Consider the following 25,032-nt stretch of genomic DNA (forward strand, 5'->3'; position numbering starts at 1 on the left):
CGTACACCAGCTGGCTGGGGGGAGGCGGCCCAGAAGGCTGGCTGGCTGGGGAAAAGGAGGAGAAAGGAGAGGGAGGGGAAGGAGCCAGGCCAAGATGGGGGGCGGGGGAGGGAATCCCAGTGTTCTCACAAACACACAGAAGCAGTCTTGGGGTGCAGTATCAGCCTTCCCTCCTCCCCAGGTGGGGGGAGATAGTGACATTTAGGGGCTGTGTCCGCCACCCCACCCGGGGAAGTTCTCAGACTACTGATCACTTAGCTGGAGTTGGGCCGAGCCGGGGTGGTCCTGCTAAGCACTCGCAAGGACGATCGTTTTCTGGGGTGCAGGTTGAAGGTGGTTTTCGGAGGTGCAGGCTGGAGATGGCCTGCTGGGTGCAGACTGGAGAGCTGGGAGCAGCCGTGGGGTGACCCGGAGAGGAGCGGGGATCACGGTGGGCCGGGTTCGGCAGGCGGGTGGCTTGGGGGCCCCGCGCCGGGCGCCCGGGGAGGCTCGGGGAAGGCGGGGCGGGCGGGGCGGGGCGGGGCGGGGTCAGGCCTCGCTCCGCCCCCCGGCTCCTGGTTCAGCCCGCGGCCGGGCGCCGGCTCAGTCTCGGCTGCTCGCCGGCCGCGGTGGCTCCGGGGCCGCGGGATGACGCCGCCGCCGCCGCCTCCGGGACGAGCCGCCCCCGGCGCGCCGCGCGCCCGCGTGCCCAGCCCGGTGCCTCGCTCGGGGCCGGGGCCGCTGCCGCTGCTGTTACTGCTGCTGCTCGGGGCAACCCCCGCCCGGGGCCACCCGAGGAGCGGACCCCGCATCGCCACGGTCTGGAGAGGTAGGCGGGGCGGCGGGGCGGACGGGTGTGCGGGGCATCCCGGGTCCGCGCGCGCGCGGCGCTGCGGTGTCGCGGTCCCCGCGCGGGGGGTCACCGGGGGTCCGGGGGGGGGGGTGCGCGCGTGTGAGAATGCACGTGTGTGAGTGCGCGTGTGCGCGCGCGAGTGTGCGGGACGGCGCGCGCGGGGGGGGGTGCGCGTGTGCACGTGGGTGTGGGGCGCGCGCGTGTGCCGTGTGAGCGCGTGTGCCCGCGCGTGTGCGCAGCGCCGCAGCGTCGGTCCGGGCGGCCCGCGCCCCCTCCGCCCCTCCCCGGCTCAGAGTCGCGCCAAGTGCGGAGCCGCAGCGGCCCGGAGCCCCCGGGGCGGGGGTGGGGGGGGAGCCCGGGGCCGGGAGGGGCGCGCGCGGCGGGGCGGGCCTCCCCCCTCCCCCGGGCGGGGGAATCTTCCACGCGGGACCCCGACTCGCTTTCTCCGCTTGGCGGGCTGGGCTCCAGGCTGGGCTGGGGGTGCGGGGCGGACCCGCCGCCGCCGCCGCGGCGCTCGGGGCTGCGGGAACAAAGACCCCGCCGCCCACCCCGGCCCGGAGCGCGGCCCCGGCGGCAGGGGGGACGCGGCGCGGCGGGGCCGGGGCACCGGGCGCTGTCCCCGCAGTGCCGGCCCCGGCCCCACCCCCTGCCCGCACGTGGCGCTAGTCACCCGCGATCGGCGCTGGCCGGGGGGCAGTGCCTGGGTGGGGCGAGGCGGCGGGGACCCCGGGGCCGGGGCGGGCGCGCAGCCTGTGGGTCGGTGGAGGATTGGGGAGCCCGGGGGGGCCCCGTGCCTCAGGTCAGACCCTCGGAGGATGAATGGGACGGAAAGCTGGCGGTTCCCCCTGCATTGCACACAGCTGCCTCCACCCCGCCCCTCTGCTCCGTCCCCAGACCCGGAGTCTCCTCGGTGGGGCTGCGGGGGTGGAGGGGGACTCTCGGGGTGCTGGTCAGGTTTGTACCCCCCTCTCCGCCCTCCCCACCTCTGGCCGTTTGCGGGGAGGGCGGGAGTCGGAGCCGAATCTAGGGCAGGTATTCTTAGCGGAGGGGGAAAAGATAATAAAACCACACACGGGCGCACACACAAAAACCCCCGAGTGACGGGACTGCCGCAGTGGCTCCGGGCGCCAGACTCGCCCAAGGTCACTGGGCAGCGCCGGACTCCCGCTGCAGGTAGGGGCTCGGAACTGGCCCAGCCCCAGGCCCGGGTCTCCACGCCGGGGTATCCACCCCGCTGGTGGGGGGCCAGGCAGCCGAGCCAGGGCCCTGTCCCCGGGGGCCTTTCTTCATGGTGGACTGCCCCGCGTTGTGCCAGAACCTTCCAACTTGCCTTTGGCTATTATCTTGAATGCCACTGTGTGAACATGAGCTGCCCCAGAAGGGAACAGATGGGTTGTTATTATTATTATTATTATCAGTGTTCTAGAATCACACCCCTCCCTTTGGGGTTATGCACTTGCTTCACCCCCAAACTCTTCCTTGACCCCTCCCTCTCCCCCACACTTAATGCACATCCTCGGCTTAGTACTTAATGCATACCTCCACAGTGCCAGCACTTAGTCTCCACCCTGAGGCTATTTCCAGCTGCTTTCAAACCTTCTTACCCACTTTTCCAACCAGCTCTCTCACTCTGTCCCCTTTCTGCTGCCCACGGTTTACTGCAGTGTCCACCCCTGGTATTGACTGTTGACCCCAGCCCTGGGGTCCACCGGTCATTTAGTAATTTTGTTTAAGGCTAGTCTGTGATCAAGAGTGCCAGGCGTCCCAACTGACCAGACAGGCCCACCATTCACCTGCCCTCCCCCAGGGCCACCAGCTGGTGACAATGTGCCCGGTTGACAGCTGTCTCCTGTCTCCTGCAGGGTGACACATGGCAGTCGGGAAGGACTGAGTTTGGGATGGGTGAAGCCAGGGGTAGGGTGGCTGGTGGGGGGAGAGCACTTTCCAGGCTCCAGCGTGGCTCCCAAGCTTTTTCTCCACAAGGTGTGAGCTGGAATCTTAGTTTTGAATCAGGATGAGTGTAAGCACTGGGATAGATATAGAAAGTTCTGTGTGCGTGTGTGTGTGTGTGTGTGTGCGCGCGCGGGCGTGTGCGCGTGTGCGTGTGTGCGTGTGCGTGTGTGCACACGCACACACATTCTCGGATCCTGGGACTTGAACTCGGGGCCCGGACACTGTCCTTGAGCTTTTTTTTTTTTTCTCTCTCAAAGCGAATGCTATCTCACTTGAGCCACAGCGCCGCGTCTGGCTTTTTCTGAGTAGCTTTTATTGGAGATAAAGATTCTCACTGATGCTCCTGCTCCAGCTGGCTTTGAAACTTGATCCTCGGATTTCAGCCTCTCCTGAGTAGCTAGGATGAGATACAAGACACCAGAGCCTGACACAGTACTATCTTTTCTGCCACTTGGACCCCGTAAACTTTAGGGGAAAGGTTTCACACTCAGGGTTCATGCGGGGGGGATGTCTCTTCTTGTCTTTGTTTGGGTGGTCACTGTTCTCTGCGTCCCAAGGAAGGCCTGTGAGAAGGACCCTGTGAGCGTGGATGGATCTACCTGAATCCTTGAGCTCTGCCCCAGGTGTCTTTGCCTACTGCAGTTTGGCAGAATAGGACAGATGGGGGGGTGGGGGGTCCTTCTGGCACCATTGCAAACATTGAAGTCAGTCAAGGATATTAATGTGTGGTACTAATCTCGCACCTCCAATTAGGCCAGAGAGGGAAAAGGGGCTGGCTGGAGGTTGGCATGGGACAGTTGTGTGGCAGGCCCTGACCCCTACAGAGGTCAGAGGTCAAGAAGCCCCCCCCTTTCCCCTTGCCCCAGAGGAAAAGCAGTCTCTACCTGCCCAGCCGGTTCTACCCTCTCTGGTCCTATTAAACAGCAGGATGTTATTGTTGATTTGGTGACTGCTGGAAGCCATTTATGAGGTGACTCCCTAGGGCTGTGGGGGATTGGTTGTCATCTCCTGCAGGGAATGAGGTCAGAGTTGGGGCTCCCCAAGCATCAGCATTTCCAGTGGAAATCCTCTGCCCCGTGGGGGGGACGTAGATGTATTTATCACCGTTAAGGTGAACTCTCTCCCTCCCCCCACCCCCAACGGGTGAGTTCGAAGGGGGGGGGGGGAAGTTCCCAGGAGGAAAATGGGAATTTCCTAAGCTTCAAGAGATGTTTGGCGACGGCTCCAGAAACTTTATTATTTATTTATTTACTTACTTATTTTTGTGCCAGTCCTTGGGCCCGGCTACTCTACCACTTACACAACTCCACTTCTGGCTTTTGCTTTTTTTTTGGGGGGGAGGGGGAGGTGGTTAATGGGAGATAAGAGACTTCCCAGACTTTCTGCCTGGACTGGCTTCAAACCTTAATCCTCAGATCTCAGCTTCCCCAGTAACTAGGATGACAACTGTGAGCCACCAGTGAGTGCCCAGCTTCTAGAAGCTTTCTGTTAAGCCCTGTGATGGCTGTGGTGTGTGTGGATAGGAAAGATTCTGGCATATAGATCTAAGATGACCCTGGATGGAGAATAGAAAAAAATGGGTAATGGGAAACCAGATTCTGGCCTGATTGGGCTGGGTGAGCTTCAGTTTTCCCCCAAATACCCAGAGAGGCTGAGATAAAGCTCAGGATTGCTGCTTTTGTAGGGTGAGAAGGCAGAGAGACTCCAAGGCCTGTTCAAGTCTTAGCAGATTGTGAGCCAGTGGGCTGGTGGCTCACCGCTGTCATTCATCCTAACTACTTAGGAAACTGAGATCTGAGGGTCATGGTTCAAAGTCCATGCAGGCAGGAAGGTCTGTGAGACTCTTATCTCCAGTGAGTCACCAAAAAGCCAGAAGTGGAATGCAAGGAGTAGAGCATCAGCCTTGAGTTCAAGCCTGAGCGCCCTCATGTACGCGCATGCGCGCGCGCGCACACGCACACGCGCACACACACACACACACACCCCTTAGCAGCTTCTGAGTAACTGAATCCTAGGAGGAGGTCAGGGGAAATCTTTGAGTCATAATTCTATGGGCCTAAGGACCTGCATCACTTGAGGGGAAGTGTGTTGGCTTGGCTTGTGGCCTGAGGGTAGGCGTCGTCATGTTTTCTGGAACCAGGTTTTGTGCTGGTTCCCTGTCTGGGCTTTAGGATGAGAAACCAGATGCTTGATGTGCTCTTTGTGCTTTGGGGGAGACTGAGCAGATAAAGTTGTACATAAACTTATACAATGTGGCAGGGTTGTTACAGGATGGTCCAGTGGCAGGGCTGGGGGGAGGGGACATGGCTGATTCTCAGGAAAGCTGAGAGAGGGCAGGTTGATATCTTGGCTGGGGAATGGAAGGGGGATGGAAGGAAGGCCAGGATTTGAGACCTGGGAACTTCTGGCTGAGTCTGGTGCCCTGGTGGTTCTCGTCTGCCATCCTAGCTACTCAGGAGGCTGAGATCTGAGGACTGCAGTTCAAAGCTAGCCCAGGCAGGACTGTCCATGAGACTCCTTAGTGAACCACCAGAAAGAAAGCTGGAAATGGAGCGGTGGCTCAAAGTGGTAGAGCCCTAGCATTGAGTGGAAATTGCTCAAGGACAGTGCCCGGGTCCCGAGTTCAAATCCCATGACAGACCAAAAAGAAACCAAAACCAAACTTGTGGCCAGGACTTCAGAGAGGAGATATGAGAGTCTCAGAGAGAAAGAGGGGGTGGGGTATTGAGTCCGGTTGGGTGTAGAAATAAGTTTTGTGCTGGACTTGGAACTTGAACTTAGGACCTAGGTGCTGTCTCTGAGCTTTTTTACTCAACGCTGGTGCTATACCACTTGAGCCACAGCTCTACTTCTCGCTTTTTGGAGGTTCACTGGAGAGAAGGGTCTCTCAGATTTGTTGATCTGGGGTTCATCTTCAAGCCTGCATCCTCCCATCTCAGCCTCCAGAGCAGCTGGGATTACAGGTGTGAGCCACCAGTACCTGTCTTACAAGAAGTTTTCTGAGCTGGACTAGTTACCATTCTATGATCAGTCCCACAATAGGGAAGAAGCTATTTCCCTATGGCAGACCGCCTGGGCCTCTTTCCCTGCTTGGGGTGGGGGGAAGAGGGATCCTGGGCATCTCTTTGTGGGGGTCCAGAGCCAGGCAGAGCCCGGGGGGGGGGGCCAAGGGTGGCCTGGCAGTGTTTGGTTCTTGGCCCCGTGTCTCCCCTCACACTCCACCCCGCCCCCCAAGGTGGCTGGTGGTATCACAAGAGGCTGACAACACTTCCCCTTTTGCTTTACTTTTTCCTTTTTTGGCCAGGCCCCGGCAGCAGGCGCCGGTACCCTTTCTCCTTCTGAGGACCCTGGCTGAGCAGGGCTTGCTGCCAGGTGTGCCCCAGCTGGTCTGCCCTCAGTGAGCCAGGCACACCAGGAAGAAAAGAGAAGCCGGAAGATGGTGGCCCAGGGTCGTCTTAGGCACAGGATGAGGGCGTAGCCTGGTTCTCCGAACCCTTTCCTCCTCTTCAAGTTTCTTCTCCAAGCTATTCTACCCAGAATGCCTCAAAGCTGTCCTCATGGCGGCCTGGCTCTGCTCTCACCTCCTTCCTGCACCCCCTCCAGTCCCTCATTACAGCCTTAGGGCATCCTCCTCCTCCTTTCTATGTGTTCCTTCTCAGTTCCCCTGAGCCTTCTGGGGTGACCTCAAGCCACAGTCTGATGGTGCAGCACTAAGGGTGTCAGGAGAGAAATGTCACTCATTACGGTTCCAACCACACAGTCCCCAGATGGGGAGACTGAGGCCCAGAGGGGACGAAGACTGGAATCCAGGCTGAACCTTCTATGGCTGGCCCAGCCCTTTGACCTTGGAGAGCTTAACTGGCTCCCTTTGTGCCTGTTTAAAAACTGGGGCTCCTAGAGTTCTTTTCTTTCTTTGTTTTTTTGTCTCAGTTGTAGGGCTTGAACACTGGGCCTGGGCGCTGTCTCTGAGCTCTTCAGCTCAAGGCTACCACCCTATCCCTTGAGCCACAGCACTAGTGGTGGTTCATTGGAGATAAGAGTTTCACGGATTTTAGTGCCCGGGCTGGCTTTGAACCACAATCCTCAGATCTCAGCTCCTGAGCAGCTAAGATATCAGCAGCGCCCAACTAAGCCCCAGATTCTTTCTGCCCCAAGCTTTCTGCACCTGACAGTCACACAGTGTGGTGTTCAGAGCTCTCAGCCTGGTGTGCCTCTCTAGTCTCTCCCGGGCCAGCTGCACATGGGTCTCAGGGTAGGTTGACCTGTGTCATGGCTCAGGCTAATCTGGGTTTAACTGCCACAGCAAACTCCGATTATACTGATCCCGCAGTACCTCCTGCACGCTGCTTCTAATCAGGGCCTTGGGCTTTGAGCCTCCAGGGAACCCTCCCAGTGGACGGCCGAGAGCCCCCAGCCTGTGCCTGAACCTGGGATTGGCTCCTGCAGGGAGCCCGTGGTAGAGGCCCTGGAGGCTGAAGAAGTGGAGGCCTCCTCTGCTTCTGGGAAGCCAGTGAGGTGTGGGGGATCCAACCTCGAAGCGTGATGGGGTGTCAAGAGGCACAGTGGGGTAGAGAAGGGAGCAGGGGAAGGGCTAAGATGTCTCAAGTAGGGAGGGCCCAACTCTGCTGACTCTTCCTACTGTCCAAGCTGCCCCTTACCTCCTCCCCCCTCTCCAGTCCTGGGGCTTGAACTCCGGGCTTAGGCGCCGTCCTTGAGCTTTCTCAAGGTTAGCCCTCTACCACTTGAGCCACAGCACCACTTCCGGCTTTTCTGATGGTTCATTAGACTCACGGACTTTTGTGCCTCAGCTGACTTGAAACCGAGATCCTCAGATCTCAGCCTTCTGAGGAGCTAGGGTGACAGGTGTGAGCCACGGCCACCTGGACAGGTTGTCCCTTCTCACCTGGTGCTGGAACTGGACAGTGGTGGAGTGGGAGGGGGCTTGGTCTCTGCAGAGCGCTGCTCTCCAGGTATGGCAGGTGGCAGACGGCACAAGGTCAGGATGGAGTGGTGAGCGATGCAGAGTGTGCAGGTGTATTGAGGGGAGATCATCAAGGAGAGGAGGGGGGCTGGGGCAGTCCAGGAGCGCAGGGGAGGGGGGTGAAGATGAGAATGGTTTACGGCAGGCATGCTCACAGATGAGGTGAACCTCCACAGCCCTGCTCTTGGAAATCGAGTCCTACTTCCATGCCTGTGGGAGCCATGGTGGGTTTGTGAGCTGAGGGCCCTGGAGTGGGAGTGAGTATTGTGGCTGTGGCTGGCTGGGTGAGGGCAAGTGTGCAAGACACACCATCATGAGATCCAGGGAGACTCACCTTCATGGTTAGTCATTCTATATACGGAGCACTGAAGTTGGTTTTGCTTTTGTTCTGTCAGTCCTGGGGCTTGAACTCAGGGCCTGGGCGCTTGTCCCTAAGCTTCTTTTGCTCAAGGCTAGTGCTCTACCACTTGAGCCACAGCACCACTTTTGATTTTCTATTGTTTCGTTAGAGATACGAGTCTCCAGGACTTTCCTACCCTTGCTGGCTTCAAACCATTCTCCTTGGATCTCCGCCTCCCGAGTAGCTAGGATGAGAGGTGTGAGCCACGGGCAGCTCCGATTACTGATGGATTGAGGCCCGTGGCCCTGCCTGCCTCGGTGCTGTGTCCCCGGCTGTGCAGGCTGGCCAACCCCACACTGCCTTGGCGCTGGCCAAGGCAGAGGCCAGGAACCCTCTGTTTCTGCAAAACCTTGCACTTGCTACTTCCTCCGTAACTTGGGCTGGTGTGGCGCCCTCTGCCCACACGGTGGGAAGGAGTCACCAGCTGACCTTGGCCCCACTTTGTGGTGGAAGATAAAGTCATGGTACTTATCTGGCTTCCTGCCTCTTTTCGTTTGTGTTCACAGCCTCCTCCCTCTCTGCTGGGCTCTATGCCAGGCTTGTCTCCCTACCTGAGGCCCAGAATCCTTTGCGGGCACTGTGCTCCCAGTCAAGTACTGGTGGCTCACGCCTGTCATCCCAGCTACTCAGGAAGCCGAGACCTCAGAATCTTCTGTGTGAAATCAGCCCCCCCCCCCCCGGGGGGAAGGGGCGTGGCTAGAAGTAGAGATGTGTCTTAGGTGGTAGAGAGCCTCAGCCTGAAGCCAAACAACTAAGGGACAGTGCCCAGGCCTTGAGTTCAAGCCCCAGTACTAGCACAACAAAATTAGTGTTCTACCACTTGAACCACATCTCCACTTATGGCGTTTTGCTGTTTCATTGGAGGTGAGAGTCTCATAGACTTTGCTGCCTTGGCTGGCTTCAAACCCCTCATCCCCAGATCTCAGCCTCCTGAATGGCTAGGGTTACAGGTGTGAGTTAGCCTTGATTGAAAAAGCTTAACAAGAGCTCCAGGCCCTGAGTTCAAGCCGCACATGCACACTCGCGTGTGTGTGTGCACGTGCGCGCACACACACACACACACACACACACACACACACACACAGGTCCTGGAGAGTCATGATTTTGTGATGCTGTGTGCCTTTGGCCCAGTGTCACAGCCTCTCTGGTCTCTGAGGCTGGTGGCTATTGGAAGTCTACGGGAGTCGTGGGTCCCTTCACTCTCCTCCCTCCCTGCCAGTGTGTAAACAGATCGGGCGAGGGCGTGGCTAGACATGGCAGCGTGGCACAAAACTGTGGGCCGAGTCCCCCGTCTTGGGGTTGGCCAAGCTCCTAGTCCCGGACCTCCCCTTGGCCTTGGCTGCCAGGCTGCCCTGCATTCCTGCCATTCTCGCCACCCACTTGCAGAGGGCTCCCTGAGCTTGGCATTCAAAGCCTGTCGGGGTGACGAGGTCAGATCTGAGGTCCATCTCCTCAGCCCTGCCCCGGGGCTCCCCCCCTTCCTCCCCTGGGCCGCCTTCTCTCACAAGCATTTGAGTGACTTAGAGACCAGAGTGAATGGAGAAGAATGGGGGAGCGGGGTGCCCTGTCAAGCCTGCTTTGGGGGAAAACCCACCCACCCAGCAGGCAGACTTGTCATTGGTCCAGGATAACAGGATGTCCCACCCCCGCCCCTGCCCCTGAGAAATCAGACCCCAGCTTCAGAACCCTTGTCATTGTCCCACCCTCTCCCCCACCCTCCTGTCTGGCTGGAGCTAAAGCTGGGTCCTCAGGGCCTTGTCACTGAGTTGAGAGGGGGTCGTGGGGAGTTACTGTGGGACCCCTAGGTAAGGGGTGGCTTGAGTATGCTAGATTTCCCCCCATCCAGTAGAGTTAGCGTCAATGGGGGGGATTTATCCTCTCCCTGTGCCCCTTGCCCCCTCCCCTGCCCGAACCCCTGGTTATTCTGGGAGCTTTTAGCTACCACTTAGTCAGCCACTAATGCGTCAGGCTGTGTGTGGTGGGGGGGTACCCGGTGCCAGACGGTGCTCCTTTTAGATATGCAGGATAGGAAGCAGGGGAGGCTGGCGGGTGAGCCGGGCAGCGGGTGAGGGCAACCCCTCCCCTCATCACCTTTCCTTCTCTCATTCCGGGGTGGCTGGGCTGGCCAGCCCGCAGCCATGGCAGCACGTGGCTCTGCCCTCTGTACCTCCCTCCCCCATCCCATTCCTGGCCCTTATACGCTTTTATCTGCCTCTCTTGTCCCGTTTGGCTCCACTAGGCAATAAAAAAAAGAGTGTAAGGGACCTGCCACTTAACTCCCTTGGCCTGGCCTGGCCTGGACAGAGCCTTCAAAGCCCGTCTCATCCCCTCCACCCCGCACTGATCCAGAACGGCCACCAATCTCCATCCCATCCTCACTTCCAGGCAGCCCTCCTGTCCCCCACCCCAACCCCTCCCCAGCCCTCCCCACCCCCACCCACTCCTGCTGACCTGAACAAAGCTTCCTTTCATGTATTCATTGGGCGGCTGTGGCTTTGACACTTTCCGGGCACAATCAGGCTCTTTGAGGGCCTCAGGCAGTGCAGGGAGCCGGGCAGAGAATGTGCCAAGGTCTTGTCCTGGGGCCGCTGAGCACACTGTGCCATCAGCCTGTCTCTGTACCCATTGCCAGGCACCAAGTGGGGAGCACAGGAGCCTGGGGTTATCAGAGGTGATGTCCTGGGGTGCTTGCGATTTCTCTACAAGATGGGGCTGCCCTTCTCTGCCTCCCCTCACCTCCACCTAGCAGTCTGTATGTGTGTGTGTGTGTGTGTGTGTGTGTGTGTGTTTAAGAATGTGAGTGTATGTGCCAGACCTAGGGCTTGAACTCAGGGCCCAGAACTTGCCTTCTACCACTTGAGTCACAGCTGCACTTTGGACTTTTTTTCCGCTGGCTTCTAAGTGTGATCCTCAGATCTCAGCCTCCTGAGTAGCTTAGGATGATGGGTGTGAGCCACATGCAAGCCAGCTTCCTCTGTAAGATTTGACTCGCTCCCTTTGCCCCCCCCCCAACCGACCCCTGACCATAGGAGCTGTCCAGGGTCCTCATGGGTGGAGTTGTACATTGGCCTCTCGTCTGGCTTCTCCACTGACGCCGGTGCAGATGCTGGCCCCCTGGGACTGGGGGGGGGGTGTCTCCTGGGCCAACCTCTATAGACAGGTGTGAACTCCTTCACATCTAGCAGCCACCAGGCTAGCTGGGCCGGGCAGTGGGAGAGATGGTCTCGGAGCTGCAGGTGAAGGGAGAGAGCTCTGAGTGCTGACTCGGGAAAAAAAATGTCTGCAGGCTGCAGACTCCAGATTTCAGTTTTACCCCAGCTCAAAGCGGGGAGGGAGTAAGGCAGTGCCTGAGGTCTGCCAGCATCCTCAACCAAACTGGCAGGGCAGAACTGAGCTCTCAACACCCTACCCTTTGTGTGTGTGTGTGTGTGTACCCCGATACGGGGGCTTGAACTCAGAGCCTGGGTGCTATCCCTCAGCTTGTGTGCTCAAGGCTAGCTTTCTACCACTTTGAGCCACAGCTCTCCTCCTGGCTTGTGACTGTTCCCTGGAGAAAAAGTCTCCTGGACTTTCCTACCTTGGCCTGGCCTCAAATCATGATCCTCAGCTCTGAGCCTCCTGAGTAGCTGGGATGGCTGAGTAGCCCCTGACTTCCCCTTGTCCTTCCTATCTCAGGTGAATAGGAGGTAATTTTGGCATCGGGGCTGTGGAGAGGAGGTTAGTGGTGTCTGATTTCTCCTGAACTTGCTGCATCAGCTGTCTGCAGACTATCCTGAGAGAGCCAGGCTGATGGCTGTGAACTTGGCACCCCCACTCTGTAGTCCACTAATGTGCCCTCTCGAGATCCGATACTGTTCCAGCCACACAGTAGGATGTAAGGTGGTTAGGAGTGGTGCAAATGACAGCAAGACAGACTCAGGGAAGATTTGGAAGGAAATGGCGGCTTTTCTCTGTCTGGGCTTTAGGGCATGTCCTGTGTGGGTGGCTTGTTGTTCTAGAGTTTACTGCAGCTGGACAAACAGTGGTCAGACGGAATTCCAGAGGTGGGAAGTGGCGGGGGGTGGCTGATGGCCGAGGGCACAGCACAGGCTGTCCCATCCCTGTCATTTAGACCTGCAATCAGGACAACCTCAGCAAAGTCAGCCGGCCGCGTTCTCCTGGGAGGTGGTGGCTGCGAGTTTCTTTTTTGGGGACAGACGTTTATGTCCTGGACAGCCCTTCCGTGGGAAAGCCCAGGCTGTGTTCCAGAATTGCTGGGAAGGGGAGAAGAGCGGGATCTTTCTCCCTGGATGACATCTCAGTGGGCAAAACTAGGGGTGGGGTGTGTTCGAGTCCAGCCTGGGAGGTGAAGTCACAGGCCTTGATTTGGGGGACCCCCTCCCTATTGCCTTCCGCGTTCTTCTGCCCCTTGACTCCGCTTTCCTAACTGAGATGGGGGGGAGGCCGAGTGGATTTCCATTCCATGGATCTAGTTGTGATCCAGTGCCCACGAAGGGGCTGGGGTGAGACGGCATCTCCAAAGAGGAGGACTTGGGGTTCTGCATGAAGTCCTGGAAACATTAAGATCCTAGGCAGGGCCCAGCCTCACGTTTGTTTCTCCCCCGTGACCTTCTCACACCGTGCAGGGCAAGACCGGGTGGATTTCGGCCAGGCTGAGCCACACACAGTGCTTTTCCACGAACCCGGCAGCACCTCCGTGTGGGTGGGCGGGCGCAGCAAGCTCTACCTCTTCGACTTCCGCGAGGGCAAGAACGCCTCCGTGTACACGGTGAGCCTGGGCCCTACCACCCCTCCCCTGGAGAGGGGGGTGGAGGAGCTGCCCTCTCTTCCTACACTGGACCCCTTACCTCCACATCCCAGGAAAGGTTCCCAAATGAAGTTCAGATTGGGGCAGCCAATCAGCAATGGGGTGGGGAAACTGAGGGCTGCCACATGTGAGGGGGGGAAGAGGGGTTGGGGGGGTGCTGGGTTTCCTGGTCTGTCTTTTTTTGTCACTCATGGGGCTTGAACTCAAGGCCTGGGTGCTGTCCCTGAGCTCTTTGGCTCCTCAAGGTTAGCACTCTACCACTTGGTGCCACTTCCGGCACCATCCAGAGCTTGGCCTGAGGCGGCATGACAGCACTGAGGGGGTGTCTTACCACCCAGAAGAGTAGACTAATGGTCCTCTCCTTTACTCCAGATGAACGTCGGCTCCACCAAAGGGTCCTGCCTGGACAAGCGGGTGAGTCTGGGCACAGCATGTGGGGTCCGTGTCCCTGACACATGAGAAGAGAATCTGAAGAAGGAAGAAGAATCTGGGCTGGGAAGGTGGCCTGGTGGTAGAGTGCTTGCCTAGCATGCACCAAGCCCTGGGTTCAATTCCTCAGTACCACATACACAGAAATGTGGTGCTGTGGCTTAAATGGCAGAGTGCTAGCCTGGAGCTAAAGAAAGCTCGGGGATGGTGCCCAGGCCCTGAGTTCAAGCCCCAGGAATGACGAAAGAAAGAAAAAGAAAGAAAGGAAGGAAGAAAGAACGAACCTGAGTCCAGAGACTGATAGGGAAGGTTTTTGGTTTTGGCTTTTGTTTATTTTGTGCTGGTCCTGAGGCCTGGAACTCTCTCTTGGCTTTTTCCCTCAAGGCTGCATAGTGCTCGACCACTTAAGCCTTTGCAGTTTTTTATTTATTTTTTTCCAGTGGTTCATTGGAGGTAAGAGTTTCTTAGGTGTGTCTCCCTGGACTGCCTTCTTCTTCTTCCTTTTTATCTTATTTATTTATTTTTTGTGTGTGATGGGGCTTGAACTTGGGATCCAGGTGCTCCCCTGAGTTTTTGGCTCAAGGCTCTACCACTTTGGACCACCGCACCATTTCCAGTTTTCTGGTGGTTCATTGGAAAGCCTCAGATCTCAGCCTCCTAAATAGCTGGGATGATGAGCCGGAGCCCCTGGTGCCTGGCTTGTTCAGCCCTTCTGATGTCTTCTGACTCAGAGCCCCTAGGCCCCCTGCATCCACCCATCTGTCCCCTTGTATGCCCCCCTTCCCTGTGCAGGACTGCGAGAACTACATCACGCTCATAGAAAGGCGGAGTGAGGGTCTGCTGATATGTGGCACCAATGCCCGGCGCCCCAGTTGCTGGAACCTGGTGAGCAAGACACCCCCCCCACACACCCCACCCCGGTCCCCTGTACCAGAGAAGCCTCTGCTCTCCTGGGGGTGGGGACCCCAGGGCCCACCTCACCCTGGGCCCAACCTCCCGGGAGACACCGGTCCTCCGTGAGATCACAAGGCCCTTGTCCCCCAGGTGAACGGGACTGTGGTGGCGCTTGGCGAGATGAGAGGTTACGCTCCGTTCAGCCCGGAGGAAAACTCCCTGGTCTTGTTTGAAGGTAGGGCGGCCCTGCCACGGGGCTCTGGGTGGGTGCTGCTGCCCTGGAAGGAGGCTTGGGCGGAGCCCTATCCTGAGGCCACACCCCCGCATGGGCGGAGCCTCTGGGGACACGCCCTCTTTCGGGCGGGGCTCTGTCCTGAGGCCACGCCCCTCCGCGGTCCCCAGGGGACGAGGTCTACTCCACCATCCGGAAGCAGGAGTACAACGGGAAGATCCCTCGGTTCCGCCGCATCCGGGGCGAGAGCGAACTGTACACCAGCGACACGGTGATGCAGAGTGAGTCAGGGGCCCTGGGCTGGGCTGAAGCTGGAAGGGGGGGTCTTGAGGGGCATGGTTTGTGGGCACCCAGGCAGCAGGTAGGCTACTGATGTGTCCTGAACCATTCCAAAGAACGGAAGCCCAGCCCCGGCCGAGGGGTTTGGGTTCTACGAGCAGAGCCGTGGTGGAACTAGACACAGGGAGATCAGCCAGGGGCTGGAGGATCACACCTGTAATCCCCTCTAGGCAGGAGGCTGAGATCTGAGGTTCATGCTTCAGAGCCAGCCTTGGCAGGAAAGTCTGTGAGACTTATCTTTGATGAACCACGACGGGGGAAAAAAAGCCAGAAATGGAGCTGTGGCTCACGTACTAGAGTGCTAGCCTTGAGCAAAAGGAGCTCAGAGGGACAGCACCCAGGCCCAGAGTTCACACACACACACACACACACACACACACACACACACACACAAGACATGGAGGCAGGGTGGCCCCACTCAGAGTGACAGTCCAGGGCTCAAGTTCAACTCTCAGCTGAGCTCACAGGGGTGATCAGCCTGTCCCGCTCCTCATTAAGGCTGTGCCAATTAGTCACAAAGTGACATAAGGAACCCTAGGGACCTTCCCCCCTAAATCCCCAGGCATGAAGTCATTGCTCGGAGGCCCATGATGTCACCACAGGAGGGGACACACCACACACAGGTCACTGTTCCTGTGTATGCTAAGCTCCAGGTCTCAGCTGCCCTGGGTGGGGGGTGGGGAAGGTGTGTCAGGGGGTATGGGCCCCCCTCTTCCACACACCCACTCCCCACCTCCCCGCTTCCCGCAGACCCCCAGTTCATCAAAGCCACAGTGGTACACCAAGACCAGGCCTTTGACGACAAGATCTACTACTTCTTCCGGGAGGACAACCCTGACAAGAACCCCGAGGCTCCTCTCAACGTGTCCCGTGTGGCTCAGCTGTGCCGGGTGAGTGGCTGGGCCAGCATGGCCCCGTGGGCAAGAGGGAGCCACGGACCCACAAGGGAAGCCAGTGGCTTGCCCCTGTTATCCCAGCCACTCAGGAGACTGAGATCAAAGGATCTCAGGATCCATGCCCATCTCTTTGACCTGTCTGCCTGCCCCCTTCCCCATCCTTGCCCCAGCCCTCGCAGTCCATCCTCCTTCTGTGGGTTGTGGGCTAGACACACCTGCTTGAAGCATGCGCAGTACCCCAGGGCAGGGACTCAGGGGCCACCTGCTTGAAGCATGCGCAGTACCCTGGGACAGGGACTCAGGGGCCTTCTCTGCTCTCTGTCTTTCCAGGGTGACCAGGGAGGCGAGAGCTCCCTGTCCGTGTCTAAATGGAACACATTCCTCAAAGCCATGCTGGTGTGCAGCGACCCGGCCACCAACAAGAACTTCAACCGGCTACAGGATGTCTTCTTGCTCCCTGACCCCAGTGGTCAGTGGAGAGACACCAGAGTCTACGGTGTCTTCTCCAACCCCTGGTGAGCTTGTCCCCACTCTGTAGCTGCTGCGGGGACCCTGCTAACCAAAGAGCAGGGTGTGTGTGTGTGTGTGTGTTCAATACCATGTGTATTATTATTATTATTATTATTATTGTTATTATTCAGCCATGGGCCTAGAACTCAGGGCCTGGGCGCTCTGTCCCTCAGTTTTTTCATTCAAGGCTGGTGCTCTACTGCTTGAGCCACAGCTCCATTTCCATCTTTTTGGTGGTTTATTGGAGATAAGAGTCTCACAGCCTTTCCTACCCAGGCTGGCTTTGTGCCATGATCCTCAGATCTCAGCCTGCTGGGGCGCTGGGGTGACAGGCGTGCTCCCCCCCTGTGATGTGTGTTCAGTTGTATGTGAGTCTGCACACGGGGCAGGAGCACGAGTACTCTTGCATCAGGCCTGTGTGTCCTGCCACACATGTGCTCAGAGCCAGCGCTGGGCCTGGGCAATGGCCCCTGAGGTCTGTCTGGGGTGCGATGGCGCCTGCTCAGGTGTGGCACGTGCTGTGAGATTCACACTCCGGAATCACTTTCATTGATTGAAAACAAGGAAGGCAAAAAAAAAAAGAGGAAAAAAAGTTCCCAATGTGGTGGTGAGCGGAGATCTCATCAAGCGGCTGCCGGTGGGGAAAGGGGGTGAACGCCTGTACCCCGTTCCTGCTGGGGCTCCTGCTGCCTGAGGTTGACTAGGACAGGTGGCCTGGGAGCTGTTTACCCATCTACGCAGTTACTTTATTTATTTTGTGTGTGTGTGGGGACCTGGTATTTAAACTCAGGACTTGAACCCTAGCTTGAGCTTTGTTGCTCTAGGCCAGTGCTCTACCACGTAAGCCACACACGGTTCCACTCCTGGCTTCTTACTAGAGATGAGAGTCTCCTTGGATTTCCCGCCCAGGCTTGCTTTGAACCGTGATCCTCAGATCTAATTGGGATGACCAATGCTGGGCTTTCCCTCGGTGGCATTTGGAGCTCAGTGCCAGGCCCTTAGGACTGACCGGGGGGGGGGGGTTACTGCTGAACCCCGATTTTCCCAGTGATAACAGTCCCCGTATCCGTGCAGGAACTACTCAGCCGTGTGCGTGTACTCCCTCGGCGACATCGACCGAGTCTTCCGCACGTCCTCGCTCAAGGGCTACCACACGGGTCTTCCCACCCCTCGGCCTGGCCAGGTGAGCCTTCACCCCACACAGCCCTGCCTGCGCCCCATCTCCCAGGCCCCCCCAACTGATCCTGGCCTTTTGTCCTCCCCAGTGCCTCCCAGACCAGCAACCCATCCCCACCGAGACCTTCCAGGTGGCCGACAGCCACCCTGAGGTGGCTCAGAGGGTGGAGCCCATAGGGCCACTAAAGACACCATTGTTCCACTCTAAGTACCATTACCAGAAAGTGGTTGTACACCGCATGCAAGCCAGTCATGGGGAGACTGTCCGAGTGCTTTACCTAACCACAGGTGAGTCTGCCCTAAGGCTTTCTGCTACAACCCGTATAAAGGATCACGGAGGTAGCATTTGCATGGGTTGTTGTGGCTGTGGATGATGAAGCAGGCCTGGAGGGCTTCCTGGAGGCAAGGAGACGTGAGAAAGACTTGTTGGGATGGGAAGAATGCATGTCCTGAGATTTGAGGCAGAAGTGGAGTGAGTCTTTGATCTCAGTGTTGGTCTTAGGGGACAAGGTAGTGGGGACAGAACTGGAAGCCAGAGGGAGGGGCTCACCAGTCAGTTCTGGGCTTGAATTCAAAGCCTAGCCGCTCTCCTTGCTTTGCTCAAGGCTGGTGCTCTACCACTTGAGCCACACGTCTACTTCTGGCTTTTTGCTGGTTCATTGGAGCAATGAGTCTCATAGAGTCTTTCCCACCTGGGCTGTCTTTGGACCGGGATCCTTAGCTCTCAGCCTTCATTTAAAGAGTCGAGGGAGGCATTCTGGATGCTGCAGAGCCAGCTGTGGGCACAGGCGCAGGTCTTCCTTGAGGCTCTGCACCCCCAGACCCCTTTGCGCCCCGGCCCCCACCTTCCATTTCCCTTCACCTGGGAGCTGCCAGGTGTAAACTGGAGTCCTAAGACCATCCTGTGGCTCCCAGAAGCCTCTGGGAGAGGGATTTCCCATAGTGCATTGAGAAACAGGGGTGGGACAGCAGTCCCAGAGCCTTCGGAAATACTGAGGATTACATAAAAGAATATAGAATAGCATTCTCTTCAGTCTTCTTATAGGGAACAGAAGCCCTGGAGGCTAGGAAGTTCGGGGGGGGGGGGGAAATAACATCCCCAGGCTGACTGGGAGGACGCACAGGCAGGGTGTGCACACATATGTATGCACATACACACGTGTGTAGCATGCATGAGCGTGCAGGCGCCTGTGTGTGCATGGGCCTGGGCCAGGGGCTTTGTCAGGGTTCAAGGAGACTCTGTAGGTGGGAATTCTAGAACCTGCGCCAAAGTGGCTCATCTGATTGCTTTTTTTAGGGGGCCAGGCGATGTCCTGGGAAATGGAGAAGAAGGGAGGACGGGAGAGAGAGAGGGATGATGGTTCTAGAAACTGGGACAGCAAGTGACGCGGGATTAGGAGAGCTGAGGGTCAGGGATCCCCGTTAGACTGGGGCAGGTAGCCCCCGGGGGAAGGCAGTTGCAGCAGGCAGCGACCTTGGAAACATTTAAATGGAATCCAAAGTTCTTTTCAGCTGTGAGATTCTGTGGAAATTAGAATATCCCTCAAGACTTGAGAGCCGGGGATTGGATCTTAGAACAAAAGAAGGCCATCCTTGGAACACACACACACACACACACACACACAGCCCAAACCCAGGAGATACAGATGAAGCCTGCAGCTTAGCGAGCCGTGCGGCCCCCGTGTCAACAGCTCTGTGGTGACAGATGCATGCCGCTTATGTAAGGCGGTTCCACGAGGGGAAACAAGGAGAGGGCTAGACAGGAGCTGTGTGTGATCCGTCTTCTCGTCTTCCCTGGAAATGTCCAGGTTTTTCCAAAGTAAGCAGCTGACCTCAGGAACATGTATCCCCAAAGAGGCCAGAAAGCAGCAGCCAGGTGGAAAAAGTTGAGGTCTGGGGTCCCCCCTCTCTCCCGCCCTCAGATCTGTGTTTCTACACAGTCTTTGACTTTTACCAGCTGTGTGACCTTGAGACAGTGGTTTGGCTCAGCATGGCTGAGCCTCCCTCACCTATCTGCAATGTGGGGAAGATAGCTGTCCCCCAAGAAGGACTGAGGAGGGAGAAATGGGGGGGGGTCACAAATAGAATAGCCACTCTTGGTTTGTCCTTAAACCCCAGGCACATTAGGTCTTCCCCCCCCCCCTCTCTGTCTCTCTCTCTCTCTCTCTCTCTCTCTCTCGTTGGTCATGGGACTTGAACTCAGGGGTGTCCCTGAGCTCTTCAGCTCAAGGCCACTGCCAATACACCTTGAGCCACAGTGCCACTTCCAGTTTTCTGGTGATTAAATGGACATAAGAGTCTCATGCATTTTCCTGCCCGAGCTGGCTTTGAACCGAGATCCTCAGATCTCAACCTCCTAAGTAGCTAGGATGCCAGCTGTGAGCCACCAGCACCTGGCACCACCTGGTTTTGAGTTGGGGCTCCCCCTGCACCCCTTCCCTGCCCACTGACCCTCTGCCCTCCACCCATATAGACAGAGGCACCATCCACAAGGTGGTAGAGACAGGAGAGCGGGAACACCGATTCGTGTTCAACATCATGGAAATCCAGCCCTTCCGCCGGGCAGCCGCCATTCAAACCATGTCACTGGACACTGACCGCGTGAGTCCTCCTTCTGCTCCCCCACACCCCGTTCCAGCCAACCCCACCCCGGAGGACAGTGTGTGTGTGTGTGTGTCTGTCTGTCTTGAACTCGGGGCACTGTCCCTGAGCTTTTTCACTCAAGGCTGGTGCTCTACCACTTGAGCCACACCTCCACTTCTGGCTTTTTGCTGGCTCATTGGCGAGGAGTCTTTGTTCTTCCCCGGGCTGGTTTTGAACTGCGATTCTCACATCTCAGCCTCCTGAGTGCCAGGGGTGAGCCCCTGGCGCCTGGCTCTGAGCCCCGGGGCCTTGGCAGTAAGGACCCTGTGGGGCCCTGCTGGCCTGGACTTACTCCTCCTCCCTCTGCAGCGGAAGCTGTACGTGGGTTCCCAGTGGGAGGTGAGCCAGGTACCCCTGGACCTGTGCGACGTCTACGGTGGTGGCTGCCATGACTGCCTCATGTCCAGAGACCCCTACTGTGGATGGGACCAGGACCGCTGCGTGTCCATCCACGGCTCTCACAGGTACCTCGCTGGGTTCCCAGAGGGGGTGGGGGTGGGGCGGCGTGGCTGGATGGGGGGGGAGAACCTGTGTTTGCTCCTCTGTGCTTGCCCTCTGCTGAAGGTCATCTCTCCTTCTGCCCCCAGGCCAGTGCTTCAGGCCATCAATCCAGCTGAGCCACACAAAGAATGTCCCAGCCCCAAACCAGGTAGCTGCTCTGTGCCTCTGGGCGCCAGCTTTGGGGAAGGGGGAGTGGAGAATGGGCACAGGGGTGCTCTCTGATTGTGCTGGTTGAAGGGGGGCAGGGCCCCAGCCTCGGGACCATGGGCAGATGAGGTGGGACTCAGTCTGCTCAGGGAACCCCAGGTTACATAGATGCCAGGGTGCTTGTATATATATGTGTGTGTAATTGCATGCACTAGTACTAGGGCTTGAACTGGGGGCCTGGGCACTGTCTTGGAGCTCTTCAGCTCAAGGCTACTGCCCTACCCCTTGAGCCACAGTACCACTTCTGTTTTTTAGTGGTTCACTGGAGGTAAGAGTCTCATGGACTTTAGTGCCGGGGCTGGCTTTGAACCTCGATCCTCAGATCTCGGCCTCCTGAGTAGGGCCCGGCTTGCTTTTGTTTTTTTTTTTTTTCCTAGTTAATTCGAGATAAGAGTCTCATGGACTTTCATACTGGGGGCTACGTTTGAACCATGATCATCCAGTCTTTCCTGGGATTACAGGCATGAGTCCAGCCAGTAAGGAAGAGGGAGATGGGGGAGGGGGTGTTGATTGAGAAGCCTTGGAGCTGGGTACCGGTGACAGCTCACGCCTGTCATCCTGGGTACACAGGAGAGTTGAGATCTGAGGATTGTGGTTCAAAGCCAGCTTGGGCAAGAAAATGTGTGAGACTCTAATTGATCCCAGGAAAAGCCAGATATGGTGTTATGGCTCAAGTGGTAGAGCGCCTGCCTGGAGCCAAAGAAAAGAAATCCAGGGACAGCGCCCCGGACTCCTTTTCACATTGCTTCCCCCTCGTCCTCCCCCCCCAGATGAAGCCCCCTTGCAAAAGGTGTCACTGGCCCAGAACTCTCGCTACTATCTGAGCTGTCCCATGGAGTCCCGCCACGCCACCTACTCCTGGCGCCACGAGGAGAACGTGGAGCAGAGCTGTGAGCCGGGCCACCAGAGCCCCAGCTGCATCCTGTTCATCGAGAACCTCACGGCCCGCCAGTACGGCCACTACCGCTGCGAGGCTCAGGAGGGCTCCTACCTCCGCGAGACGCAGCATTGGCAGCTGCTGCCCGAGGACCGCGCCCTGGCCGAGCAGCTGATGGGCCGGGCCGGGGCCCTGGCCGCCTCCCTGTGGCTGGGCATCCTGCCCACGCTCGCCCTGGGCCTGCTGTTCCATTAGGTCCGCTGGAGCTGGGCAGAGCCCAGACTTCCACGGAAGCCCACGGAGGGGACCCCCCCCCAAAATATGTCTCCCACTGGCCCATCGGCTCTTCCACGGAGACTCAGTGGGGACCAAAGGCCTGGAGCTGTCCAGCCGCAGGCCGGCTGCTGGGCCCCAGGTGGAGGGAGGGAGGGAAAGAGGGAGGGAGGGGGGTCCCAGGGTCCCAGGAGGCGCTGGGGACATCAGAGATCCAAGACTTTTATTTTCTGGAGGTTATTTTCCCCAAACTTCTCCCCTTTAACTGAATGCAACGATTCTCCTGGCCCAGCACAGTGGGGTTTGGGAAAGGCCAGCTGGAGCCCCCCCTCCCCCATATCTGGACTTTGGGGCTGAGGGGCTCAAGTCCTCCTTTCCTGCCCTCTCTTTGCCCTGTGATTGGGTGGCCTGGCTTTGTGCCTGGCCTGGTGCCATCAGATAATAGCGCCTTGCATGTTTATTGAAGGATGTTTTTGCTTTCCGGGATGAAAGGATTTGGGGTGGGGGGGGGAGGAGAAAAACAAACAAAAAAAAGCAAAAAAAAACAAAAAAAAGCTCTATTTTTACGTTAGGCCTGTTTCATGTATAGCTGTTTCTTCTGACTGCATCTGTATGAAATACCAAAACTACAGGTTGTGGGGGGAGGGTTAGGGATGGGGGAGGAGGGAGAGAGGGAGGGGCTGGGAAGGGCAGGGTGGGGATGGGTCACAGGCTGGGGGGTAAAGGGCATGCCCCTGTGAGCTGGCTCTGCCCTGGGAACCCAGTCTGAAGGTGCAAGCTCCCCCATCCCCCCAGGGTAGGGGTGAATGGAGGAGGGGTGTGGGGGGGGGAGGGAAACAGGGAAATTAAAGCCCTAAGTTGGCTGTGGTCATTTCAAGGGGGGAAGGTCTCAGGACTCTGCCCCTGGCATTGGGGGTTGGGGGGGCAGGGAGGGGATCCCCCTCCCTTCCTCTTGGCCCTCTTTCCCCAGGGGCTGTGCTTCCACGCTCCTCGCCTCCCCCCATCCCCTTCAGCTCAGGACATGCCATAACTTAGGCTAAACTGTGAAAAATAATTCTCTTGTGGGGATGTCCTGGGCCCAGCTGTCCAGGGGCGGCCGGGGCCCCCCCCTCCCGGGTCCCTGGCCTTTGTCCAGCTGTGTCGGGGGCTTCCGCTCCTGCATCTCTTCTCAATGCACTTTAATAATAATGTCACATATTACTAATAAACAAGCTATTTATTTACCTGTGCCTGCTCTCTGCCTTCTATGCCAGCCACTGTGGCACAACCCTCAACCTTGACCCACCCAGCCCCAGTAGCTCCTGCATTGGGGGAGCTCCTCGCCACCCTGCACCCTGCCTTTCTAGACAGGCCAGGCTAGGACTGGCCATTCTAGAAGAGGTCCCCGTTCAGGGGACCCGATAGAGAGGAGGCTGGCCTGCCAGGCTTGGGGGGGGGGGCTGAGAGCTAATAGAGGTGGGCACCCCGAGCCACGGTGCCACAGAGGAGAGTCTGCGTGGTCCTCAGTGGTAGCCACTGCTGGAAAAGTGTGTGTGTGAGAGAGAGACTTGGGACGGTCCCCTCTCTTATCTGACCACAAGCCCAGTTTCTGAGGAACTGAAATGATACAATCAGAAAGTGGGGTCCCTGCCCTCTCTGGACATCAGGCTCCATCTTTGCTTTTTGGGGTGCTGTATTCAGGGGGCATGGATGGGATTTGTGTGGCGCATTCACTCTGTGGAGGTGCTGAAAGCCGTGTGTGCTCTCAGGCGTGAAATGAGCCCATGTAAATCCCATGCAAATCCCATGTAAATCCCATGCAAATGAGCCGTGGTGGTGCCGCCCCTCCACACCCCACCACCAACACACTCAGGTAATTCTTCCCATTCTCTCTGCTAGAAGGGAAAAAAAGAACACTCAGCCCTTTTTCTCCCTTAGCTCAATCCCCTTGAGCCACACTGTACTTCTGACTTTTTGCTGGCTAACTGGGGAATAAGTCTCTTGGATTTGTCTCCCTGGGCTGGCATTGAACTTTGATCTCGGATCTCAGCTTCCCGAGTAGCTAGGATTCCAGGCAGGAGCACCAGTGCCTGGATATTAACTCCTTTTACGGCCTAATTTTAGCCTCTGATTGTCTGGACGAGAATGGGAAGGCCACTGGGGTTCAGACAGGAGGTCTGTGGGCGCGGGCTGGGTGTAGGGGGGGGGGTGGCTGGGCTAAATCTGGCTCAGGAAGTACTTTCATGTTATTGTTTAGCTCTGGAAGAAAGAGGCCTTGGGACAAAAACAAAAACAAAGTTCACAGTCTCGGGGTCATGGTGACCACAGCCAGCTTCCACTGGGAAGGGAGGGCAGAGAAGGGAGGGGAAAGGCCACACCCCAGAGATAGCTGCCCTGCTACCTTCCTGGTGTCATGTCCAAACGAAGAGGGGGGGCCCCCAACACAGACAGATACAGGTGGTTACTGGGAGTTGGGCAAGGGTAGGGGTGAGCATCTGCTGGGGGCAAACACATAGACCCCCCCCACACACACACCTGTCTACTCAAGACAGCACTAATCCATCACCGAAGGCTCTCCTGGGGCCCTGGGAGCTATTTCCTCTAGAGCGTCCTTCTCCAAGGCCAAGAACAAAAGACAAATGACATCTTAGATTGTGGAATCCGGGTACCACTGGCTCAGCCCCATCACCCCAGCTCCTCAGGAGGCTGAGATGTGAGAACCAAGGCTCAAAGCCAGCCTGGGCAGGAAAGTCTGTGAGACTCTCATCTCCAGTGAACCAGCAGAAACCTCAATGTAGAGCTGTGGCCCAAATGGTAAGAGTTCTAGCCTTGAATGGAAGTGCTCAGGGACAGTGCTTGGGCACTGAGTTCAAGCCCCAGAAAAGGTGCAGACACACACACACACACACACACACACACACACACACACACACACACACACTCAGAGAAAACTTAACATGGATTCTACCTATTTATTCTACCTATTTATTTCTGTGCCAGTCCTGGAAGTTGAACTCAGGGCCTGGGCTCTGCCCCTGAGCTTTTGCACTCAAGTCTGGTGCTATCCCCACTTCTTGAGCCATAGTTCCACTTTTTCCTTCTT

General features: G+C 57.6%; 1 protein-coding gene across 1 annotated transcript; it reads left to right on the top strand.

Annotated features, from left to right (window-relative positions):
* Positions 1-605: 605 nt before the first annotated feature.
* On the top strand, positions 606-22,588 carry Sema7a (semaphorin 7A (JohnMiltonHagen blood group)). Its single transcript, XM_090321485.1, has 14 exons — positions 606-808; positions 12,792-12,934; positions 13,346-13,387; positions 14,195-14,287; positions 14,447-14,531; positions 14,699-14,809; positions 15,618-15,757; positions 16,094-16,278; positions 17,348-17,456; positions 17,539-17,737; positions 19,923-20,050; positions 20,402-20,556; positions 20,680-20,741; positions 21,571-22,588. The coding sequence occupies exons 1-14, from the start codon at positions 628-630 to the stop codon at positions 21,930-21,932; spliced, it is 1,995 nt and encodes a 664-aa protein (XP_090177611.1). The 5' UTR covers positions 606-627; the 3' UTR covers positions 21,933-22,588.
* The last annotated feature ends 2,444 nt before the right edge of the window (positions 22,589-25,032 follow it).

The sequence above is a fragment of the Megascapheus bottae genome, chromosome 30 (assembly GCF_031878675.1).
Source record: "Megascapheus bottae isolate mThoBot1 chromosome 30, mThoBot2.hap1, whole genome shotgun sequence".
NCBI classification, from domain to species: domain Eukaryota; kingdom Metazoa; phylum Chordata; class Mammalia; order Rodentia; family Geomyidae; genus Megascapheus; species Megascapheus bottae.